The sequence below is a fragment of the Colobus angolensis genome, unplaced genomic scaffold (genome assembly GCF_000951035.1).
Source record: "Colobus angolensis palliatus isolate OR3802 unplaced genomic scaffold, Cang.pa_1.0 Scaffold60, whole genome shotgun sequence".
Classification (NCBI taxonomy): Eukaryota; Metazoa; Chordata; class Mammalia; order Primates; family Cercopithecidae; genus Colobus; species Colobus angolensis.
In genome coordinates, this window is record NW_012119599.1 from 3,796,142 (window position 1) to 3,820,244 (window position 24,103).

The 24,103-nt window shown below is 41.5% G+C and overlaps 1 protein-coding gene across 1 annotated transcript; it reads left to right on the forward strand.

Moving 5' to 3' along the window:
* Nucleotides 1–13,317: 13,317 nt before the first annotated feature.
* ZNF45 (zinc finger protein 45) lies at nucleotides 13,318–23,814 on the forward strand. Its single transcript, XM_011963092.1, has 4 exons — nucleotides 13,318–13,423; nucleotides 16,188–16,314; nucleotides 16,920–17,012; nucleotides 21,247–23,814. Exons 1-4 carry the CDS (start codon nucleotides 13,409–13,411, stop codon nucleotides 23,061–23,063), a joined length of 2,052 nt encoding a protein of 683 aa, XP_011818482.1. The 5' UTR covers nucleotides 13,318–13,408; the 3' UTR covers nucleotides 23,064–23,814.
* Nucleotides 23,815–24,103: the final 289 nt, after the last annotated feature.

The window sequence follows — 24,103 nt, forward strand, 5'->3', positions numbered from 1 at the left end:
TAGCAGTACCACTACCTCTAGTAGTAGTAATGTTAGAGGAAATTGAGTTTGTCAAATGTCCAATGACATCCAAAGATTAAGTAAGGTTATTTTCTCGAATCTGAATTTGAGTAACATATTTAAATCTCATATAGACACACTTATAGGAGAAACATGTTCAGGGTAGTTGTCTTTAGATTTGCATTATTTGGGAAAGGAGCAGCCTTTGCTCACAAGAGCACTAAGAAAAGGCCACAAGTTTAGGATTATGAGAGAGGCCTGAATTCTGCTAAGATGTAGGGATAAATGATTACCAATCATTATTCTGGAGGTCACAAATTTGCAACTTCCCCAGTTATCCTTATAAATAACATCACTATTGCAGAACCTAAGACTGACCTTTTGCTATGTCTTTTCAGGCTTTTGCATTTTTGATGACCAGATGATCCCACCCAGATCCACAATTCTTGACTCTACCAGTCATGTGGCATCCACCCAGAAGAGGTCCACATCCCTGTGATTGCATCCCCAGCCAATTGCATCCCCAGCCAATCAGCAGCACCCATTCCCTAGCCCCCTGACCACCAAACTATCTTTTAAAAACCCCACCCTCCAAATTTTTAGGGAGGCTGACTTCAGTAACAGTAAAGCTTCTGTCAATGGAAAGACTGAAACTTTGTAAAATATCTGAAGAGATTATTTTGAGCCAGACCCAAGCGTCCATGGCCCAGGACATAGCCCTCAGAGGACCCTGAGAACATATGCCCAAAGTGGTCAGGCTACAGCTAGCATTTATAAACTGTCATGGCGCTGGTGGGAGTGTCTTATACGGATAGGTAGCAAAGAGAAATTACAGGTTGCTTTCCATCACTTGCCGGTTTCAGCAGGTTTCTTATCTGGTCTTGGAATCACGCCCTGCTGGTCTCCTGTCTCAGCCCAAATGGAACATTGTTCAAATGTTTACATCTACTCCTATGTAGTCAACTTCTATTTTTTATTTTTTAACCCTTCCATAATAAAGTTAGAAAAATATTTAGTTTCTACCTAGGAGAAAAGTGAATAGTATAGCTTTCTGTATTTTTTGCATTTCATGTCTTAATCCCTCACTTCACCTCCCTCTCCTTAGTGAATACATAGACACTTTGGCAAATCATAAGACACCTTTACAGATCCTGATTTTGAGAGCAAGAAGTGATGTGATTCCTTAATCTGAACTGATTTTTTTCAAGATTTTATATAGGGTAGACCCTATTCAATACTATATACTTTCTTCAGTATCCTGCGAATGAAAGAAAACTAAGTGCAAGAAAAGTGGAAAATTTTGCTGCTTTTGTTTGATGTCCTGCTGGACGATTGCATCTCCTTTTTTGAGCACTTTTAATCACAGATGAATCCAGACCCATATAATAAAAAGGCTTGTTGCTCAGGGCGGCTCTGGCCACCTCTTTTATTACCTCTGTTTTTAGCTCACACATAGAATTCCTTTGCAATTTCCTTTTTTTCATATTTGCAACTTCTGTCACGTATAAAAGGGAACAATGGCAACAGGAAAACGCAAGCTGAGCTCTACAAGCAGTGACTTAAGACTCCACCTGCTAATTCAAAAGGAAAATTGCAGGCTGGCGGGAAGCTCAGCCCTACAGAGGATTCTGGGACGTGTAGTCCAGGCTTTTGGGGGCACTTCCGCTCTGGGAAAGCGTGGCTTTGTTATTTGCTCCACTGGGGAAATAGGAACCCATAACCCAGTGCTCAGTGGGTTCGGTAGTACTTCGGCTACTTGAGGACGAGAACACGAAGCCTGCTCCCCTCGGGGATTCTGGGAAATACGATTCGGCCGTGGGAGTTGAAGCCGGCACTTCCGCCTAGAGGGGCGGGACAGCGGCTGCCGTTCCTCCAGGGGATGCTGGGAAGTGTAGTTCCAGAGCTCCCTGCCGTCCCAGGCACTTCCGCTGCAAGAGGTTGAGAGTGCGGCCTTCATTCCTTTGGTGGAGGTGAGTGAGCCTTGGGATCCCGCGACGTGTTTTAACTTTTATGGCTTGGTCGTAGGATCAGCGGGGCTCGCTCTTCGGTCAGCAGGAAAAGACGCTGCGGCGAGCAGCGGAGGGCGGAGTTGAATGGCAGGGCAGCTGATTGCCTTACTCTATTCGGAGCCGCTGCACTCGGGGCGGTTCGAGAGCCCCCAGATTGGGAGTGGACCTGGATGGGGCGGCGTCTGAGGGTCTCCTGGGCTCTCAGCGGCCCGACCCGCCTTCCCTCACCTCCCACAGCTCCGTCGCTTCCTAGCGGTATAACATTGGGTGGGAACTTAATCTTTCGCTTAGTTTCTGGTCTTAGTTTCCTCTTCTGCAAAACGGAATATTAACCTTATATATTTGTTTTGACAATTAGTAATATAGTACAAGTAAAATGTGTATAGAATAGTACAGGAATGTGGCAACATGATGGCTATTAATATTAAAACTATGGTAATAACCTTAAAAATACTCATTTTTCAGCAAGCGCCTGGCTCTCCTTTCTGATTCCTGCAGCAGAGGAGGCTGTTCCTGGACTATTTCTGACCTGTTTTTTAAGAAAGAGTGCATCACTCAACAGGTGGCGTCTGGAGTTATCCTCTGTGGATTTTCCAGGATCTCAGACAAGATCGTGCAATCTCCCAGCCTCCTTTCCTTCCCCTGCTCTGGCTTCTGAAAGAATGCTGCGGAGAGGAGGAAAGACAGCATCCTGGCTCCTAGCAGCAGAGCCCCACTGTGACAGGACCTAGCATTCACCTTTCTCTTCTGTTCCGAGTGGAAGAAGGTATTTCATTCATTGCAAATGTTTCTGCTAAAGAAGTGTCCCGTTATTGAATAATTGGGGAAAATGTGACATGAATATTAGTCACACTAAACATTGGGTGCTATCACTCTGAGGGCTTTATAAAAACTAACACACTGAACCTTCACAAAGGCTTTGTGTTGTGGATTCTGTTCACCTTACAAAGGTGATGTGGGTACTGTTGTTATACCAATTTTGCAGATGAGGAAATGGAGAGAGCCTAATTTACTTTCCTGTGTCACAGTGCTAGTAAGAACAGTGGATTTGTGTCCTAGAATACATCTAATACCCTTGGTCCCACAGTTTGAAATCCCAATTTAGAATTAGGAAATAAACTAAACAATCCTTATAAATAAGCATAGGAAACTGGCTACAGAGGAGCCATTTGAGATCAAGTTGGGGACAGAGGTTGGAATTTTACTGTAGAAGATTTTGAAAGCAAGGTTGAGTTTGGACTTCTTTATAAAATTTTGAAAGAATTCTCATTTAATTTAATTTTAAGCAATATTAGTAGTTCATATTCTAATCATAGAGATGCATGTTCTCTGTACAGGATGCAGAAAATACAGAAATATAAAATATTACAAATTTCCTTAATACTAGGATATAGATTATTATTAACATTTTAATGCATTTCTGTTTAGCAGTTTTTAATGTGTTTTTGTCTATGTTTTATGAAATTGTTATCACACTATTCATAGTGGGTTGTTACTCCCTTATTTTTTACTATGGAAACATCCAAACATACCCAAATATAATGAACTCTTACGTACAGTCACCCTGCTTCCATCCTTGCTAATCTTATTGCCTCTCCCACCAACTTTTTTTTCCCTTGAGTATTTCAAAACAAACCCAGATGTTCAGTCAGTAAGGCTTAAAAACTAATAATTATCATTCATTGTGTTTTGTGTGTTTTGCTTTTTTTGAGATGGAGCCTTGCTCCGTTGCCCACGCTGGAGTGCAATGGCGCGATCTCGGCTCACTGCAACCGCTGCCTCCTGGGTTCAAGCAATTCTTCTGCCTCTGGGATTACAGGTGCCCGCCACCACGCCTGGCTAATTTTTGTATTTTTAGTAGAGACTGGGTTTCTCCATGTTGGCCAGGCTGGTCTCAAACTTGACCTCAAGTGATCCACCCACCTCAGCCTCCCAAAGTGTTGGGATTCCAGGTGTGAGCCACCATGCCGGGCCTCATTAATTGTTTATATATGAAGGCCAAGGGAGGGGAGATTCTATTCATTTGCCAGGGCTGCCATAAGAAAATACTACAAATTGGTTGGATTATACAGAAATGTATTTGTTACAGTTCTGGAGGCTAGAAGTCCAAGATCAAGGTGTCGCCAGTTTTGGTATCTTGTAAGGCCTCTCCTCTCTGTGTGCTTGAGCTCCCTTGCTGTATGTCAACTTCATCACCTCTTTAAAGACCCTATTTCCAAAGACGGTGATTTTCTGAGATACCGATCATTAGGACTTTAACATTTTGAGAGAGGCACACTCAATTCAGCCCCTAATAGATATTAGCAGCAACTCTAAGGTTTTTGACTCCTGGCAGCTAGGAGAATGCTACTTATGTGAGAAAGCCAGAAAGAGTTGCAATTAGGAAAAGGAAGAAGATTGATTTTCTTTGCTTTTTTTGGAGTTGCACTTGCCACTGGCATATAACTCTTGGTTTCTTATCTCTCTCCCATTAGACTTCAGGGACCTCTGTTTCATGGACATTATCATATTCTCAGAGTACCCAGCCAGAGGTTTGCAAAGAGGAGTTATTCAGTGAGTAAGTGTGATTCATGTAGCTCTCCAATAGGCATCTGGATTTTGGGTGCTACAGCTTGCAATTAGAGAACAAAATAGAAAGATTATCCATAGTCCTTGTCCATTATCTCGCGTTTGATGGGCTGTAGAATCCATCAACTTTTTCAGAGTATTCAAAATTTGAGTAGAGTTGTGGATAATATTGTCAACATCTAAAACAGACTCCCTTAAAGACAAATCAAACCACTGTTAAGGTACAGTCTTTTTTGTTTGTTTGTTTTTGAGACAAAGTCTTGCTCTGTTGCCAGGCTGGAGTGCAGTGGCGTGATCTTGGCTCACTGCAAGCTCCACCTCCTGGGTTTGAGTGATTCTCCTGCCTCAGCCCCCCCCAGTAGCTGGGATTACAGGTGTGCACCACCATGCCCAGCTAATTTTTGTATTTTTAGTAGAGATGGAGTTTTGCCATGTTGGTCAGGTTAGTCTCGAACTCCTGACCTCAAGTGATCTGCCTGCCTCTGCCTCTCAAAGTGCTGGGATTATAGGCATGAGCCACCGTGCCTGGCCAGGTTTAATATTTATCACATAGAGATTATGATAAGGACTGCTGACATTTGTTGGGTGTTTCTTATGACTTGGAGAATTTCTAGTGGTTTCCGTGCACTAGCTTATTTGTTTTTTATGACAGTTCTATTTTATTCTGATTTTAAAGATGAAACAGCAAACACAGACAAGTTAACTATACAGATGACCCGGTGGCATAGTCAGCGGGGCAGAGCCAGGATCAAACTTCAGTAGCAAGTCAGAACACTCAATAACTGAATAACCTTGGGCAAGTTACTTGACCTTTCTGTGCCTCAGTTTTCTTACCCGTTAAGTAGGGATGATATTAATAACTACCTCGTAAAGTTTCTGTGAAGACTAAAAGAGATATGTAACCTGTTTGAAATAGTGCCTCACATGTAGTAAGTCCTCTGTGTATTATAGACTAAAGCTGGCCTTCATCTTCTACAGGTAATTTGAAAAATGCAACAAGTTATTGAAGGAGCAAAGGTGTGTGTGTGTGTATACATATATATATATATATATATTTTTTTTTTTTTTTTGAGATAGAGTCTCGCTCTGTTGTCCAGGCTGGAGTACAGTGGCACAATCTCTGCTCGTTGCAGCCTCTGCCTCCAGGGTTCAACCAATTCTCTGCCTCAGCCTTCCGAGTACCTGGGATTACTGGCGCCCGCCACCATGCCTGGCTAATTTTTTTGTATTTTTAGTAGAGATGGGGTTCCACCATCTTGGCCAGGCTGGTCTTGAACTCCTGACCTCGTGATCCCCCCGCCTGGGCCTCCCAAAGTGCTGGGATTACACACGTGAGCCACTGCGCCCGGCCTCAAAGGTATATTTTTAAGTATTCTTTTCTTCCCCACTTTCTACTTTTTCTATGGATGCTTTAATTCTGTTATATATTTGAACAAATGTGAATAGTTTCTATGACAGTGATTGTTGAAACCTATAACTAACTCTAATTTGCTGTCTTTTGAACTTAGCGAGTCCCTGCGGGATGATTATATGGTCTATATTGCCTTAATAAAAAGATCTAAGCCTGCACTATCCAATAGTGTAGCCATTAGCTACATATGATTATCGGCACCTGAAACGTGACTAGTCTGAATTGAGATATGTTAAAATGGTAAGGCACAACAGATTTCAAAGGCCTACTATGAAAAAAGAATGTAAAATCCCTCAGTAATTCTTATACTGATTACAAGTTGAGGGGATAATATTTTGGATATGTTGGGTTAAAGAAAATATAATGTTGAAATTAAGCTCACTTGCTTCATTTTACCTTTTTAAATGTAGCTATGAGAAAAATTTAAATTACACAAATAGCTTGCCTGTATTATATTTCTCTTGGACAGCACTGGTCCAAGAGAAAGGGAAGCCTCCCCTTTCACTCTGAGAATTTGCCTCCAGAAGCATTACTAGTCATTCTGCAGCTCTTTCCTTTTAGAGAGAGCTTGAGGGGCATCTTATACTGGAGAGAAGCAAGGAGCTGATAATCAGTAGGCCTGAGTGCCAGGCAGAGCCATGCCCCCGGCTTCCCGGGTGCCCGTGGACAGTTCCATCAACTCTTTAAGAGGCAATGTAGAATAATGGCAGTGGTTCTTGAACTGTGGTCACATCAGAATCATAAGACCCAGGCCCTAGACTCCTTCTGTGAGCTTGAACCTCTGTGTTCTTTATTAGTAATTCAGGTGTTCTGGTCACCTATTCACCCCATTGGTAAAGGAGGGATTCCCCACCTGCTACTGTCTGAGTGTCCCCCAGACATTGAAACTTAATCCCCATTGGTTGTTATTAAGAGGTGAGGCCTTTGGGAAATGATTAAGTCATGAGGGCATGAAGGAGTTAATGCCCTTATAAAAGAGGCTTCAGAGAGAGAGTTCACCTCCCTTGTTCTTTTGCCATATGAAGACACAGCATTCCCCCGTCCCCCTTTTCCCCTACTCTTCTGCCACGTGGGAACACAGCACAAAGGCCCTCACTAGACCCACAACCTGCTGGAGCCTTGATCTTAGACTTCCCATCCTTCAGAACTTTTAAGTTTAGGAGTACACGTGTAGGTTTGTTATATAGGTAAACTTGTGACATGGGGGTTTGTTGGACAGATTATTTTGTCACTAGTACCCATTAGTTATTTTTTCTGATCCTCCACCCTCTGATGGAGACCCCAGCTATGTGTTCCCCTCTATGTATCCATGGGTTCTCATCATTTAGCTCCCACTTATGAGTGAGAACATGTGGTATTTGGTTTTCTGTTATGGTGTTAGTTTACTAAGAATAATGTCCTCCAGCTCCATCCATCTTCCTATCTTCCTGCAAAGGACATCTTTTTTTTTTTTTTTTTTTTTTGACAGTTTTGCTCTCGTTGCCCAGGCTGGAGTGCAATGGTGCCATCTCAGCTCACCACAACCTCGACCTCCCAGGTTCAAGCGATTCTCCTGCCTCATCCTCCTGAGTAGCTGGGATTACGGGCATTCACCACCTTGCCTGGTTAATTTTGTATTTTTTTTTCAGTAGAGACAGGGTTTCCCCATGTTGGTCAGGCTGGTCTCAAACTCCTAACCTCGGGTGATCCACCTGCCTCGGTCTCCCAAAGTGCTGGGATTACAGGTGTGAGCCACTGCACCCAGCCACGGTATCTTTTTTATGGCTGAATAGTATTCCATGGTGTATACACACCACATTTCCTTTATCCAGACTGCTGTCGACGGGCATTTAGGTTGATTCCATGTCTTTGCTAAATACCAGACCTATGGCTTTTTAACAAAAAAAAAATTTCTGTGTTCTTCAGGGCTGAATTACATGCCTTCAGATATCAGATATCTACATGGCTTTCTCTTCCTATATTTGAGGTCTCTGCTCAAATATAAGAGAAATCTTTCATAATAAAAACTTGTTTGTTCTGTGACAGCCCCTCCTTTCATCTCTTTTTATTTCTTTACCCTGCCTTCTTGTTCTTAAAAGTGTCTCTCACTATATATTGGGGGTTTGTTATGCCCTCGTAGCCCACTATAATATCAGCTTTGTGAGATCAAGGTCTTTGTTCACTGCTGTATATTTCACATCTAGGACCCTTGGCTGGCACAGAGTAGACACTTCAATGATTATATGTTGAATGAATGGTTCAGGTGATAAATAATGAGGCCTGGATCCACATGGCATATCTATCAACTATTCACTACGTCATTAAAGTAGTCATTGTGCAAATCTTTGAGTTCCTTCCAAATGCTTGTAGCAATATAGTAGGTGTTGGGGATGGAGCAGGAAACGAAACTCCCCATTAGACAGGTGTAATGAATATAAGTAAGTAAATATCTAGAAGGATGTTAGAGAGGAATAAGGGCTTAGAGAAAAGAATTAAGCAGAGATGAGGGATAGGAAGTGTTGGGGTGCAGTTAGGAGACCAAAATTATCTACAGGATGGCTAGAGAGAGACTCTGAGGTGGTGACATTTGAATAAAGAAGGAAGAGGTTCTTAGTGTGGCTCTTCTAATAGTCTCTCTGGCCCCAGCCTCCTCCCCATCAAGCCTCCTCCTGTCTGAGAGAGTAATCTGTTTCTAACACAAAAGGAATCTTTTTACTCTCCTTTCCGGAAGTCCTTCAGTGCTCTCCTGCTGACTTGCAGGTAATATTGTGACTTGAACATCATCATGGTTTGAATTCTGCCTTCCTGTCCCAACTCTTTCTGCCTATTATTTGTCTTCACATCATGACATTTGTTCTCTGGGAGTTTTATAGTGATTTGGATTCTCTGGCTAATACAGCTCAGTCATCCTCCAGGGCTCAGATTAAGCCACGTTTGCGTAGAACCCCCTGCATTCCAGTGTGGGCTTAGGAGCCCATTCCTCATGCTGCCAGAGGATGCTGTGCACTACTCTGGCATTTGGCCATGTGTAGTGGAATTGCCAGTTTCCTCATCACTAGACTGTGAGCATCTTGAGGCTGGAGAATTGCATCTCTTTTAGTAAGGTTCCCACAAGTCTTTATTGAGTTAATAAACTCATCTATTTAATGAAGTAGTAATAAATTCACCTGCGTAGTGCTAATTATGCAGGCAGTAAAATAGTGTTCATTCTCAGTATTTTAAGGGACACATTCTGTAGGTTCTGTAACAGTGACTCATGCTGGCATTGACTTTGAAGAGCAGAGAGTACTTTCCTAAGATGTATTTAACAAAATCCAGAGATGCTTTTCCTTCCAAAAATGACTTTGATCTTGCCCAAGGACAGCAAATGTTGTGAAGAGGAAAAACCTGGAAATAAAATCCCTGCTCTCCAAATCCTCCCAACTGGAGTCAGTCTCAGAATTATACAACTCAGAGAGACTTTAGACCAACTAGTCTAGTCTTCCTATGTGCATCTCCATGTCTGTTGGTGGGTTCATTCATTCTTTCAGTCATTTCTGCTGGGCAATTACTTTGTACAGGAACTGTTTTAGGTACTTGGGATATAAAGCTGAATAAGCATTCATCACAAGACAGATGGTTGATGTGCTATTATCACCTTTTTCCCCAAGGCAATGGAAATACACCCCCTGCGAAACATTCTTATTGAGAAGAGGTTGCTGGGCAAATATAGAGTTAGAACAAAGTGAATTACAAATTCTAAAAGTATTTCAGGCTGGGTGCGGTGGCTCACACCTATAATCCCAGCACTTTGGGAGGCCAAGGTGGGTAGATCACTTGAGGTCAGGAGTTCGAGACCAGCCTAGCCAAAACGGGGAACCCTCATCTCTACTAAAGAAACAAAAGAAACAAAAAAAATCAGCCAAGAATGGCGGCGGGTGCCTGTAATCCCAGCTATTGGGGAGGCTGAGGCAGGATAATCTTTTGAACCAGAAGGCTGAGGTTGCAGTGAGCCAAGATCATTCCACTGAACTCCAGACTGGGCCGCAGCGTGAGACTCCATTTCAGAAAAATAAATAAATAAGTATTTATTCTAAGATGGGAAGGTTTTATGTTTCCCTTTTCCATAGTAAGGGTTCTTCTAGCTGAACTAAGAGAACTAAGAATAATTCACTAGTAAATGAAGCAGTAATTAACTAACACTAAACTTTTAATCTGGGTATTTTACTCTGTTTCCACCCTCCATGGAATCAGAATCTTACCCTGAGAGCTACAAGGAGAACTCCATTTTTCACTGTGCAGGGGCTCTCTCCTGAAGGGTCAAGTGGAATCTGGAATCCAGCCCATGCTTCCCCATCATCAAGCCATGTGAAGCTGCAGACTCCCTGAGTGTCTTAGTCCATTTGTGCTGTTATAACAAAATATACCATAGACTGGGTGGCTTAAACAGCAAACCTTTGTAACTCACTGTCCTGGAGACTGGGAAGTCCATGATCAAGTCACTGGCAAATCCATTGTCCAATGAGGCCACTCTTACTGGTTTGCAGAAGCTATTGTCTTGCATCTTCCTGCGGGGAAGGGAGAAGGAGCTAGGTTACTTGCTTTTCTTACAAGGACAGCAATCCCATTATGGAGGTTTCACCCCCATGACCTAATTACCTCCTAAAGGCCCATCTCCCAGTAACATCACATTAGGGCTTCAACATAAGAATTTTGAGGGGACACAGACATTGGTCCACAGCAGCAAGGGAGGGGCTCCTTGACTGTTTCATGTGAAGCAAGTAGAAGTTTATGCATAACTTCTACTGATTAAGCTGCCAGAAACTGTTCCACGTGTTTTATGTATAGTCACTTTCACTGACCTTCCTATGAGGTAGTTGTTATTATATCCAATTTATAGATTAGACATTAGAGCACAAAGTACTAGCAAGTTGGAGATGCCCGTATTCCAGTACTGGTGGACTGGTTCTGGAGTCTAGACTGTTCACAACTCTGTTCTCTACTCCCTCAAGCAGCTCCCTTGGCTTCAGAGTCCAATCTCCATTTCTCTGTCTTTTACCCCTAACTCTGGAGCCCTCATTTCTCCTTCCATGAAACCTTAGACTCCCATCTGCTTATTTTTGTCTTTAGAAGCAACAGAGAGACAAGATTTGGAATAGTGGCTCTGGTATGAAAGCCAGATTCAGGTACCGTTCCTGCCTCTTGACCTCATCAAGCCTCAGCTTCCTCACCTGTTAAATGGATACAATTGCCATCATCATATTTGTTGAGAACTCCCTAAAATGCCAGGTATTATGTCAAGGGCATTGAATAAATTCACTCATTGATTCTTCACAGTAATCATGATTAACATCCTGTTTTCATTTCCTTTCTTTTAGCTGAGCATAGGCACAGAGGTTTGGGTGGTTGGACCAAGGTCACACAACTGACGCAACAGTAGGTTCTTCACAGGTATGTGTGAAGTACCTTAATGAAACATCATGGACCAACTTCTTCATAAGTTAAACATCACCATTTTTGTTGTTATTACTGTGCTTACTGTAGCTTGTTAATTTCAGTGACATTGATTATCTAATTTATAGCTGCATAAATCTTGCAGAGTCACGATTTTTTATTCAATTTTCTGTGTCTCTATGATAATCTTTTTAAGGCCGTACGCTGTACTGTTAAAGTAAATTTTGCAAGGTCTTTTTTTTTTTTTTTTTTTTTTTTTAGATTTTGTCTTTCTCTTTAGAGACAGAGTCTTGCTCTGTTGGCCAGGCTGGTCTTGAACTCTTGGCCTCAAGCAATCCTCCCACCTTGGCCACAGAGTGCTAGGATTACAGGCATGAGCCACCATGCACAACCAAATTTTGCAGGGTCTTATACCTTTTAGAAACCAGTCCATATAGTCAAATTCATAGAGACAACATGGTTATCAGGGGCTGGGAGGGGGAATGGGGAATTATTACTTAATGGGTACAGAAAAAATTCTGATGATGGATGGTGGTGATGGTTGCACAACAATGTAAATGTACTTACTGAACATAACCACTGAAATGGTTAAAATGGTAAATTTTATGTTACGTATTTTACTATCAAAAAAGCAGTCATCTACATACAGTAGTCCCCCCGTATCCACAGCAGATACCTTCCAAGAGCCCCAGTGAATGACTTAAACCTTGGATATTACCGAAGCCTCAATATACCATGTTTTTCCTTTACCTGCATACTTATGATAAAGCTTAATTTATAAACTAGGCCCAGTAAGAGACTAACAATAACTCATAATAAAATAGAATAATGATAAAATACTGTAACAAAAGTTCTATCAACATGGTCTCTCTGTCTCTCAAAATATCTTACTGCACTCTACTCACCTATTTTTGGACATGGTTGACTTCAGGTAACTAAAACCACAGAAAGCAAAACTATGGATAGGAAGGACCACTGTAATCTTAAGTATTATTGCAAAAGCCTCAAATTAAGTATGGTAAACTAAGAGAGAATAACAGGTATTTCAGAGGTGAAAGGTGAGGTTAAAGCACAAACCTCTACTAAAAAATTCATCGGCTGAGTGTGGTAGCTCACACCTGTAATCCCAGCACTTTGGGAGGCTGAGGCAGGAGGATCACTTGAGCTCAGGAGTTCAAGACCAGCTCGGGCAACATAGCAAGACTTCGTCTCTACAAAAAGTCAAAAAATTAGCTGGACATGGTGGTGCACACCTGTGGTCCCAGCTACTTGGGAGGCTGAGGTGGGAGGATCGCTTGAGCCCAGGTATGAGTCATGATTGTGCCACTGCACTCCAACCTGCACAGCAGAGCAAGACCCTGTCTCAAAAAAAAAAAAAAAAAAAAAAAATTTATTGGTAGAAACCATTAATGAGGACAGGTTTTATGTTACGGAATGTTATGTGCTTTTCTGCAGCTAAGAAGTAAGGTGCTCTGAAAATGTTCTTTGAGCTTTTCCCCTCCTCATTTAATTCGTAAACAGCCCTATGAGGTTGTTAATTCTCTCATTGTTAATCTCTTCATTTTATGCGTGAAAGAACTGAGGCACAGAGATATTAATAATTTGTCCAGGATTTCATAGCAAGTAACAATGCCATAAATCTAGGCATTTGGCCCCAGAGGTTACTCTTAATCTGGGCATTTTACTCTCAATTTCTACTCTCCCTAGAATCAGTCATACCCTGAGAGCCACAAGGAGATACTATGTTAGGGGCACACTGTGTGTGGTCAGGCAGGTCACTCGCTTGCCAGGGTCTTACAGTCAGAGGGACAAGTAGTATCTGAAATCCAGCCTAGTCTCTGTTCATCAAGCCAGCCTGAGGAAGGAACACTATTGCTATTTCATGTTTAAAAAGAGCTATGTGGGTTAGTGACATCCTTGGCCAAACTCTCATGGCTTTTTTCTCCTTTCCCCTTGTTTTCTCCTTCCCTCTTAAGACTTGGCACTTCTCCAGAAGCAGGAGGACAAAATGACGAAGTCTAAGGTGAGTTGGACCTCCCTTTCTCCATAAAAATTGTCACCTCATTTCTGAAAGATTACACATACCTTATTCTTTTTGTTAGGAAGATGAAGGAGAACAGTAGACATCTGAGAACCTCTTGTGTGCCAGATGCTTGCTGCTTTTTACTTTTGTGTTAATTTTTCTTGCTTTACTTTATGACTTTATAATTTGATAAATAAGCATAGAAAAGTCAGTAACAGAATAAAAATCTCTCATTTTCCTACTGTTTCCCTTACAAAACAACCGTTTTGATTTTCCATGTTCTTTTCCTCAGATGTATTCATAACTGTGTATTTGTAAGCATTGTATAGATAAAATGTTCAAGTTACACCTTTTCTTTTCTTTTTTTTTTTTTTTTTGAGACGGAGTCTTGCTGTCGCCCAGGCTGGAGTGCAGTGGCCGGATCTCAGCTCACTGCAAGCTCCGTCTCCCGGGTTTACGCCATTCTCTTGCCTCAGCCTCCCGAGCAGCCAGGACTACAGGCGCCCGCCACCTCGCCTGGCTAGTTTCTTTTTGTATTTTTTAGTAGAGACGGGGTTTCACCATGTTAGCCAGGATGGTCTCGATCTCCTGACCTCGTGATCCTCGCGTCTCGGCCTCCCTAAGTGCTGGGATTACAGGCTTGAGCCACCGTGCCCGGCCTACACCTTTTCTAATTAATATTTGCCCCATATTTTTATAGTCCCTTGAATTGATGTTACTCGGTGGTGTGTGTGTGAAATAACTTTTCTCCTCATTCATCAACATTTAGGTAGTTTAGAATTTTTACTGAAAATGGTTACTACAGTTTTCCCACAAATAACCATTTTTTTCCAAAAAGCAATTTGAAGGAGTTTTGCTATTATTTACTTTTAATGTTATAGAAACACTATATTGAAAAAGTACTTTTGATATGTGGTACTTTGGGTATTTCATATATCAATGATTCAAATATGACATCGTGCAACATGATATCTCTGATCAGAGAAAACATTATTAGGTATTTCCATATAAGAAAGCTAGATTTTTCTTACCCAGGCCTGAATTGTACCCTGTGTATGTTTATTTACTGATCTGTATTGTTTTACTCTTATGTTAACTTATTTTATTGAAGTAATAATGTACTTAATTTTAAAAGTCCAGTAGTACAAGAGGATTTACCAGATACTTTTCTTACTGTATTTCTTCCTCACACCAACTTTATGAGGCAGTAATTGGTCTCGTGCATTTTAATTACAAAGAAACAAGATTGTAGAATTGTGGAAAGTTGCTTAGTTTCACTTAGGATACCAAAGATCAGACTGATTTCAAAAGATTCCAGGATTTTTACTTAATTGAAGAGAGAGAGGCAAAGGAAAAGAATTCTTCACTCAGAGGACCTGGCCCTTTTTGTGTGGGTGCCTAGCTTGTCCTGGTTAGTGGAAGATGCCTCAGATAATACTGCCTCTACTTGATTCTCTCTCCAGTGGCCTCTTCTTCTCTATGATCACTGTCATTCATTTAGGGCACCTGAATGTGCAGTGCTCCAGGGATGAACAGTGTTCACATGATTAAAACAATATGATATACTGGCTGGGTGCTGTGGCTCATACCTGTAATCCCAGCAATTTGTGAGGCTGAGACAGGTGGATCACTTGAGGTCAGGAGTTCGAGACCAGCCTCGCCAAACATGGCGAAACCCTGTCTGTACTAAAAATACAAAAATTAGCCTGTCATGGCGGTACACGCCTGTATTCCCAGCTTCTTGGGAGGCTGAGGCACGAGAATCACTTGAACCCAGGAGGCAGAGATTGCAGTGAGCTAAGATCATACTGCTGCACTCCAGCCTGGGGAACAGAGCAAGGCTCTGTCTCAAACAAACAAAAAAAAATACGATATGCTAGTGATTCTTTATCACGGGTGATTTTACCGCCCCCACCCCCAGGCAATATCTGGAAACATTTTTGGTACCACAGGTCAGGGGTAGTACCAGTATCTAGTAGGTAGAAGCTAAGGATGCTGCAAAACATCCTACAGTGCCCTAGATACCCCCACATAGCAGACAGCTATCCCACCTGAGATAGCAATAGTGCTGAGTTTGAGACACCCTCCTCAACACAAAGCTATACAACACCAGCAAAATGTAGGTGAACAACAACGTATATGCTAAAAAAACAAAGATTTAAAATCATCACTAGAAATTTTACGGAGTTGTAAGATAAAACTCTAAATGGAATATCAATAAAAGGACAGTAACAGGCAAGATACCAAAGAAAAATAAAGGTGTCCAGTAAATATATGAAAATATGATCTTACTAATTAAGTACACACCAAAAAACCAAGTTGTTTCTTACTGAACAGATTGCCTAGGATTTTGAAAAAGTCAGTTATATTCAATGTTATATATGGTATGGGGAATCAATGATATTTACTTTATCTTGGGGATAGGAGAAGATAGGGAAAAATTGAAAAGAAGATCTGTCGTACATCATAATTTGGAAGTTGCATATTCTCTGACATTGTGATTTTTCACTTCTTGAAACTTACCTAAGAAAATAGGTGGGTAATATCTATGTAAAAAGTTGTTATTTACAGCATTTATTATAAAAAGGAAAAATCTCTAAAATATAATGCACTTTATATGGAATGTTTAACTATATGATAGTAAAATTGAGTATGGTCCTTTCTGGCACCTTTCCCTACACATCTTTTTCACATTTCTCAGTGCTATCTCTCTTCCAGTGGACCTTTATTGCAAGATTTAGGTGGAGTGTGTTTGATGTTGTAGGAGCCAGTGACATTCAAGGACGTGGCTGTGGTCTTCTCTGAGGAGGAGCTGCGCCTGCTGAACCTTGCCCAGAGGAAGCTGTACCGAGATGTGATGCTGGAGAACTTCAGGAATGTGGTCTCAGTGGGTGAGGACAGGCAATCCCTGACTGAACACTGTCTCCCTCTGGTGTCTCTCTGCCCTTGGTTATACAGGGCTTTGGAGCTCTTGAACTGGTTTTCAGTTTTCTAATCATCCATCATAAGACAGATATGGAATTTTTAGTCTTTTCCCCTGGCGAAAGTGTGTATTTTGTTAATGAACTATAACTTGACAGCATGACAACTATACACTTTTATACTTTCTCACATTGTGGTCATCTCTAATTAATGGGTCATGATATACATTTGATGAATTGTACCACTGGTTTTTTTAATGAAATAAAATGGGGTAGAAAATGTCAGAGCACTTGGCAGTAACTGCACATTGCAGCAAAGACTATGTCCTGTTGCCAAGAAGAATGTGAGACAATGGAGAGGGTATGATGAAAACATATTTTTTTCCAGTAATTTATACTTATATCTGCGTATCTTGGGTTTTTGCATGAAATATACTTCCTCCAATGGGTCATGATTAGAAGTGTGGAAAACACTAGTTTGGATGTCCTGAAGACAATGAAATGAGGACAAGAATTGTTAGTAATTTTGGCCTCTGATGTACTAATTACAAACCTATGTCCTTGCCTTTTCACAGAGCATCAGTCCACACCAGATGGTCTACCCCAGTTAGAGAGAGAAGAAAAGCTGTGGATGATGAAGATGGCAACCCAGAGAGATAACTCCTTAGGTGAGGAGGGGCTGGGGCTGCTGGACTTTTTTCTATTAGTCTTGGAGATATTCCAAGGTTGGTAAACAAAAATATGTGACGAAGGCATAGTCTAGAACAGTTTTTTTCCCCCTGATGAATAAATATCTAATCTAATTCTAATTTATTGGGTGCTTTTGGATATATAAAGATCTGTATTCATTAACCCACTTAGTTTGTTCTGTTCAGGATGCTAAAACAGAATACTACGGACTGGGGGATTTATAAACAACGGAAATTTATTTCTGACATTTCTGGGGACTGGGAAGTCCAAGTTCAAGTCACCAGCAGATTCAGTGTCTGCTGAGGGCCCACTTTCTGATCCAACAACAGCACCTTCTTGCTACATCCTGAAATGGAAGGGGCAAAAAATCTCTCTCAGGCCTCTTTTATAAGGACACTAATCCTATTCATGAAAGATCTGCCCTCATGACATAATCACCTTCCTTAGGAGTCAGGATTTCAGCATACAAACGGCAAGGGCACACACATTGAGACCATAGCACCCACATCTAATGAAAGCTTAGCTTTAGTTGTAATCAAATTGAGTATCATTTCCCCTTTGTGGCTTTCCTGTAGCCATTAATAGTGAATCTTGCTCACTTGGTGAAGAACTACTTTTTAGAATAAAGATCCTCATAGCCTTTTGAGGCAAGTCTCTATAAAAGAAAATCACTTTACACAAGGAAAAAATAATGTTTAGAGAATAGCTTTTAAGTCTTTCCCTTTAAAAGTTTTCTTTGTGGCAACCATCCCCCTCTTCCAAAGAGAGTTACAGAAAAGAATGTTACTTCTCATTTTAGACATCCCTATTCAAATATGGTATGTATGGCAATGCCTTTATTATCTACAAAATTAGCCACTAAGCAAATAAATGTTATAGAAGATAGCCATTAAATAAACATATTCTAAAGAAGGTAGATTTTAGTTTTCTCTTCATTGTAATAAGGGGCTAGCATATCATTTTCAATTAGAAACATTATAACCTGGGCAAAATAGGGAAATTGCCCTCCTCAAATTGACACATTCTCAGGAAGACAAAAAAAAAGTCACATTTAAAAGTGAAAACTTGCAGCTAGGCATGGTGGCTCATGCCTGTAATCCCAGCACTTTGGGAGGCTGAGGTGGGTAGATCCCTGAGACCAGGAGTTCCAGACCAGCCTGGCCAACATGGTAAAACCCCATCTCTACTAAAAATACAAAACTCAGTTGGGCATGGTGGCGGGCACCTGTAATCCCAACTACTCGGGGGGCTGAGGTAGGAGAATCACTTGAACCTGGGAGGTGGAGGTTGCAGTGAGCCTAGAGCGCACCATTGCACTCTAGCCTGGGCAACAAGAGTGAAACTCCATCTCAAAAAAAAATAGGCCGGGCGCGGTGGCTCAAGCCTGTAATCCCAGCACTTTGGGAGGCCGAGACGGGTGGATCACGAGGTCAGGAGATCGAGACCATCCTGGCTAACACGGTGAAACCCCATCTCTACTAAAAAAAATACAAAAAACTAGCCGGGCGAGGTGGCGGGCGCCTGTAGTCCCAGCTACTTGGGAGGCTGAGGCAGGAGAATGGCGTGAACCCGGGAGGCGGAGCTTGCAGTGAGCTGAGATCCGGCCACTGCACTCTAGCCTGGGCGACAGAGCGAGACTACGCCTCAAAAAAAAAATAAAAAATTAAAAAATAAATAAATAAATAAAAATAAAAGTGAAAACTTGCAAAATATATACAGACATGACAAACTAAGTAGGCTTCAACTTAAAGGAAACACATTTATCTGTTTTCCAAGTTTCCATTATTACAATATAACTTCCTGTTTGAATAATTTATTTGATTAAGAAATTAACACCTTAATCATTTAGGCTAGGAGGTTTCAAACTTTTGAGTATGAGTTACAATTAGAAATATATTTTATATCATAAATAATACAAACATTCACATATGGGTAAATGTGTCTGTGTGTGGCCTTAAACAAGAATTTATGCAGAGAAATACATTTACTGCTTACAAAACACGTCTAATATTTTTCTATTCTGTTAATGCTTGTCACAAGCTACTGAATTTATTTCAAACTCACTAATAGTCCTAGCCTTCAGTGTGAAAAACAATGGTGTGATCCATATAGAAAAATGTATTTACATCCATCCATTTTCATAGTCTGCTTTCAGAGACATTATTCCTGAGGCTCTAAATACTAACTCCTACTTGAAAAAGGAAAAATTTCAAAAACAATGAGAGAACAAAAATTTTAGAAGCAATCAGTCCCTAGATCCCCTGGCCACTTTTCTGCCTTATGATTTTTTTTTCCTAAGTAATTCTTACCATGATTTTGTGATCAGCATGATTTTCTCATCAGCACTATCCACTTAGCTTAGCCCTGCATCTGGTAAAACCTTTAAACTTCCCAGAAGAAGCGCTCTTTCCAGTCCTTTTCCCATTATGCATAGTTTACTTGAAAAAGTTCTTTCACTTTTGTAATTTGGCTCAAAGTCTCCTAGAGAAGACAAGTGGGAATTCTTTTAAATACATCTATTGAACACTGTGTGTCAGGCCGAGCTCTTGGGTAATGATAAAGTGGTGAATGATATAAAATGCTTGTTCTCATGGATGGCAACATCCGTTCAACAGAGACATAAAAAATAATAAGGGACATACATAGTTTGTCAGAGGGTAATATGTGCTTTGTCAAAACAGGTGAATGGAACTTGCCAGGGGGGTGAGGTAGATGGGGAGAATTTACTATTTGATATTGAGTGGGAAAGAGGCCTCACTGGGCTGGGCGTGGGGGCTCACAACTGTAATCCTAACACTTTGAAAGACTGAGGCAGGAGGATAGCTTGAGCTCAGGGGCTTGAGACCAGCCTAGGCAAGATGGTGAAACCCCAGCTCTACAAAAAATACAAAAATTAGCCAGGTGTGGCGGTGTGCCTCTGTAGTTCCAGCAGCTTGGGGGGATACGGCAGGAGAATCACATGAGCCAGGAGGTTGAGGCTGCAGCGAGCCGGGTTCACACCACTGCACTCCAGCCTGGGTGACAAAGTGAGACCCTGTCTCAAAAAAACAAAAAGGGCCAGGCACGGTAGCTCACACCTGTAATCCCAGCACTTTGGGAGGCTGAGGTGGGTGGATCATGAGGTCAGGAGTTCAAGACCAGCCTGACCAATATGGTGAAACCCCCCTGGTGGTTATGGAAACATTAATTGCTATTAGGTTTTAGAATAATGTATGTTACTACCATAAACCTCTTCTCCCAGGTATTCTCATGGAGGATATTTCCTAGCAAGAGGTAAAGGACCACTATCTGTTTACACTCGAACTTTAGATATGTAGGTCAGCAATCCCCAATCTTGGCACCAAGGACTGGAAGATGGTTGGAAGATGGTTTTTGCACAGACCGGAGTCGGGGGGATGATTTTGAAATGAAACTGTTCTACCTCACATCATCAGACCTCAGTTGGATTCTCAAAAGGAGCACGCAACCTAGATTCCTCACGCACACAGTTCACAATAGGATTCACGCTCCTATAAGAATCTAATGCCGCCACTGATGTGACGGGAGGTGGAGCTCAGGAAGTAATGGCCATTTGCCTCCTGCTCACCTCCTGCTGTGTGGCCCAGTTCCTAACAGGCCACGGACTGGTATTGGTCCACGGCCCAGGGGTTGGGGGCCCTGACTTAGGTGATAAGGTATTTTCTGAAAAATGTATGTCTTTCTAACTAGCACAGTGCCTCAAGATCTCCCAATCTTGGAATAAACTTCCAATGAAATAATCCCAGGCAAAGGTTTTTGATAATTTATGGTAGGAGTTTTACTGGATATTTTGAACAGGGTCACTTTGTTCAGATGTCTATGCAGTAGGCAAATTTTGTGGAAGCTATTCATTAGATATCTGCTATAGCAAAAAATTAGGCTTTTAGTAAGGTGCAGTTTCTTGGTAAAGATTTCTTAGGAAACATGTTTCCTGTTTTGCAACCACCACATTTTTACCTGGTAGCTCACACAGAAATTTCATGTGATTCTAAGCAGGTCTCATTAATGTGTAGTGAATGAGAACCTGATGACTCCCTCTTGGTTTCTTGGTGCATGTACATGATGATAAAGAGAAACGGAACCTTCTCCTGGTTCAGTGAAGCCTTAGGCTGTGGGCCCGAGTTTATAAACTTGACATGTTGGAACAAAACATTATTCACATGCTCCATCTCCAAATTTTCTTTATCCTTTTAGGAGGCAAGAATCTAAAAGAGATGGAGACTCTTCAAGAAGTAGGATTAAGGTACCTGTCTCATGAAGAGCTTTTCTGCTCCCAGATCTGGCAACAGATTACAAGAGAGTTAACCAAGTATCAAGATTCTGTAGCAAACATTCAGAGAACAGGCTGTCAGTTGGAAAAACGAGATGATTTGCACTATAAAGATGAGGGATTCGGTAATCAGAGTTCCCATCTTCAAGTTCACCACAGAGTCCACACTGATGAAAAACCCTACAAAGGAGAACATTGTGTGAAAAGTTTCAGCTGGAGCCCTCATCTTCAAATTAACCGAAGGGCTCACGCAGGAGAAAAGTCCTACAAATGTGAAAAATGTGATAATGCCTTCCGTCGGTTTTCAAGTCTTCAAGCCCATCAGAGAGTCCACAGTAGAGCAAAATCATACACAGATGATGCAGCTTATAGGAGTTTTAGTCAGAGGTCACATCTTCACCATCATCAGAGAGTTCCCACTGGAGAGAATTCATACAAATATGAAGAGTGTGGGAGGAACGTTGGGAAAAGTTCACATTGTCAAGCTCGTCTGATAGTTCATACAGGAGAGAAACCCTATAAATGTGACGAGTGCGGGGTAGGCTTCAGTCAGAGATCGTATCTTCAAGTTCATCTGAAAGTTCATGCTGGAAAGAAACCATATAAGTGTGAAGAGTGTGGGAAGAGCTTCAGTTGGCGTTCACGACTGCAGGCTCATCAGCGAATTCACACTGGCGAGAAACCATACAAATGCAATGCGTGTGGCAAGAGCTTTAGTTACAGCTCACACCTTAACATTCATTGTAGAATCCACACAGGAGAGAAACCCTATAAATGTGAGGAGTGTGGGAAAGGTTTCAGTGTGGGTTCACACCTTCAGGCCCATCAGATAAGCCACACTGGAGAGAAACCATATAAATGTGAGGAGTGTGGGAAAGGCTTCTGCCGGGCCTCAAATCTTTTGGACCATCAAAGAGGCCATACTGGAGAGAAACCATATCAGTGTGATGCATGTGGTAAGGGCTTCAGTCGTAGCTCAGATTTTAACATTCATTTTAGAGTCCATACAGGGGAAAAACCCTATAAATGTGAGGAGTGTGGCAAAGGCTTCAGCCAGGCCTCAAATCTTCTGGCCCATCAAAGAGGCCACACTGGAGAGAAACCCTACAAATGTGGTACATGTGGGAAGGGCTTCAGTCGGAGCTCAGATCTTAATGTACACTGTAGAATCCACACAGGAGAGAAACCCTATAAATGCGAGAAGTGTGGTAAGGCCTTCAGTCAGTTCTCCAGCCTTCAGGTGCATCAGAGAGTCCACACTGGAGAGAAACCATATCAGTGTGCAGAGTGTGGGAAGGGCTTCAGTGTAGGTTCACAGCTTCAGGCCCATCAGAGGTGCCACACTGGAGAGAAACCCTATCAATGTGAGGAGTGTGGGAAGGGCTTCTGTCGGGCCTCAAATTTTCTGGCACATCGTGGAGTCCACACAGGAGAAAAACCATACCGATGCGATGTGTGTGGTAAGCGCTTCAGGCAAAGATCCTACCTTCAGGCCCACCAGAGAGTCCACACAGGAGAGAGACCATACAAATGTGAGGAATGTGGGAAAGTCTTCAGCTGGAGCTCATACCTTCAAGCCCATCAAAGAGTTCACACTGGAGAAAAACCATACAAATGTGAGGAGTGTGGGAAGGGCTTCAGTTGGAGCTCAAGTCTTATCATTCATCAGCGAGTCCATGCTGATGATGAGGGTGACAAGGACTTTCCTTCATCAGAGGATTCACACAGGAAAACTCAATAAAATATGTTTTACTGTCTCAGATGGGTGCTGAAATACTTTAATTATCAGAGCTACCATAGACAAAACATTTGTTTTATAGAGTCAGTAGTTCGGCTGAGTGATTGGGAGACCGCACAGCAGAGAAGCCTCACAACAGTGGAGACATATGGACTGCGTTCAGAACACTGACCATTAGCTGATACATGCAGACAAGAGGATCAGGAAGGATGAGTCTGATCTGGAGTAAACCAGAAGTACTAAGATAGGAATGCTGAACGCTATTCCACTAGAATATAAGGTCCAAGAGGGTAGGGACTTTGTTGACTGCCAAATCTACTCTGCCTTTTCAGTGCCTAACACATTGTAATTTTTCAGTAATATTTGAAATTACTGTCATACTTGAAATTCAGTAATATTTCACATTTATCTCAAAGTTTCTCTAAAATTGTACTCAGAAGAAGAATTCTGCAAGTCTTGGAGGATATATAAGTTAGTCATATGGCCTGATTTTCCCATTTTTGCAGGTCTCGTGGATGAGTGTTTATCAAACTGAAGGTTACAGCTTGTTAGTGGGTCCAGAGATCAGTTTCTGGCTAGCAACTAGAAGTTTTGTATGTTACCAGTACTTTATTGAGGTGTAATCTGCATGCAGTAACATGCACAAGTCTCAAGTTTATGGCTTCCTGAATTTTGACAAATGTAATCATCACCAAGATCCATGTATACAATGTCCATTAAACCAAAAAGTTTTCTTGTGCCCATTTCCAGTCAATCCCACCTCCAGTGCCAAGTATTATGATTTCTATACCATAAATTACTTAGGTCTGTTCCTGAGCTTCCTATGGATTTAGTATGTACTCTTATATCTAGATTCTTATGATCAAATGTATGATGATCTCAGTAGATTCAGAGAAAACATTTGACAAAATTCAGCATCCACCCATGATGAAAAAATTTTTCATAAAAGGCATCCATGAAAATCATACAAGCTAACATTTTTTTACAGATGAGGGAATAATTTATATACACTGAAACTGACTTTTTTTTACATTATTAGGGAA

Bases quoted from the DNA above. Each gene is read 5' to 3' on its own strand.
- ZNF45 (XM_011963092.1), top strand. The intron at 16,315-16,919 runs GTGAGGACAGGC...GCCTTTTCACAG, and splicing joins CAGGAATGTGGTCTCAGTGG to AGCATCAGTCCACACCAGAT. The intron at 17,013-21,246 runs GTGAGGAGGGGC...TTATCCTTTTAG, and splicing joins CCAGAGAGATAACTCCTTAG to GAGGCAAGAATCTAAAAGAG.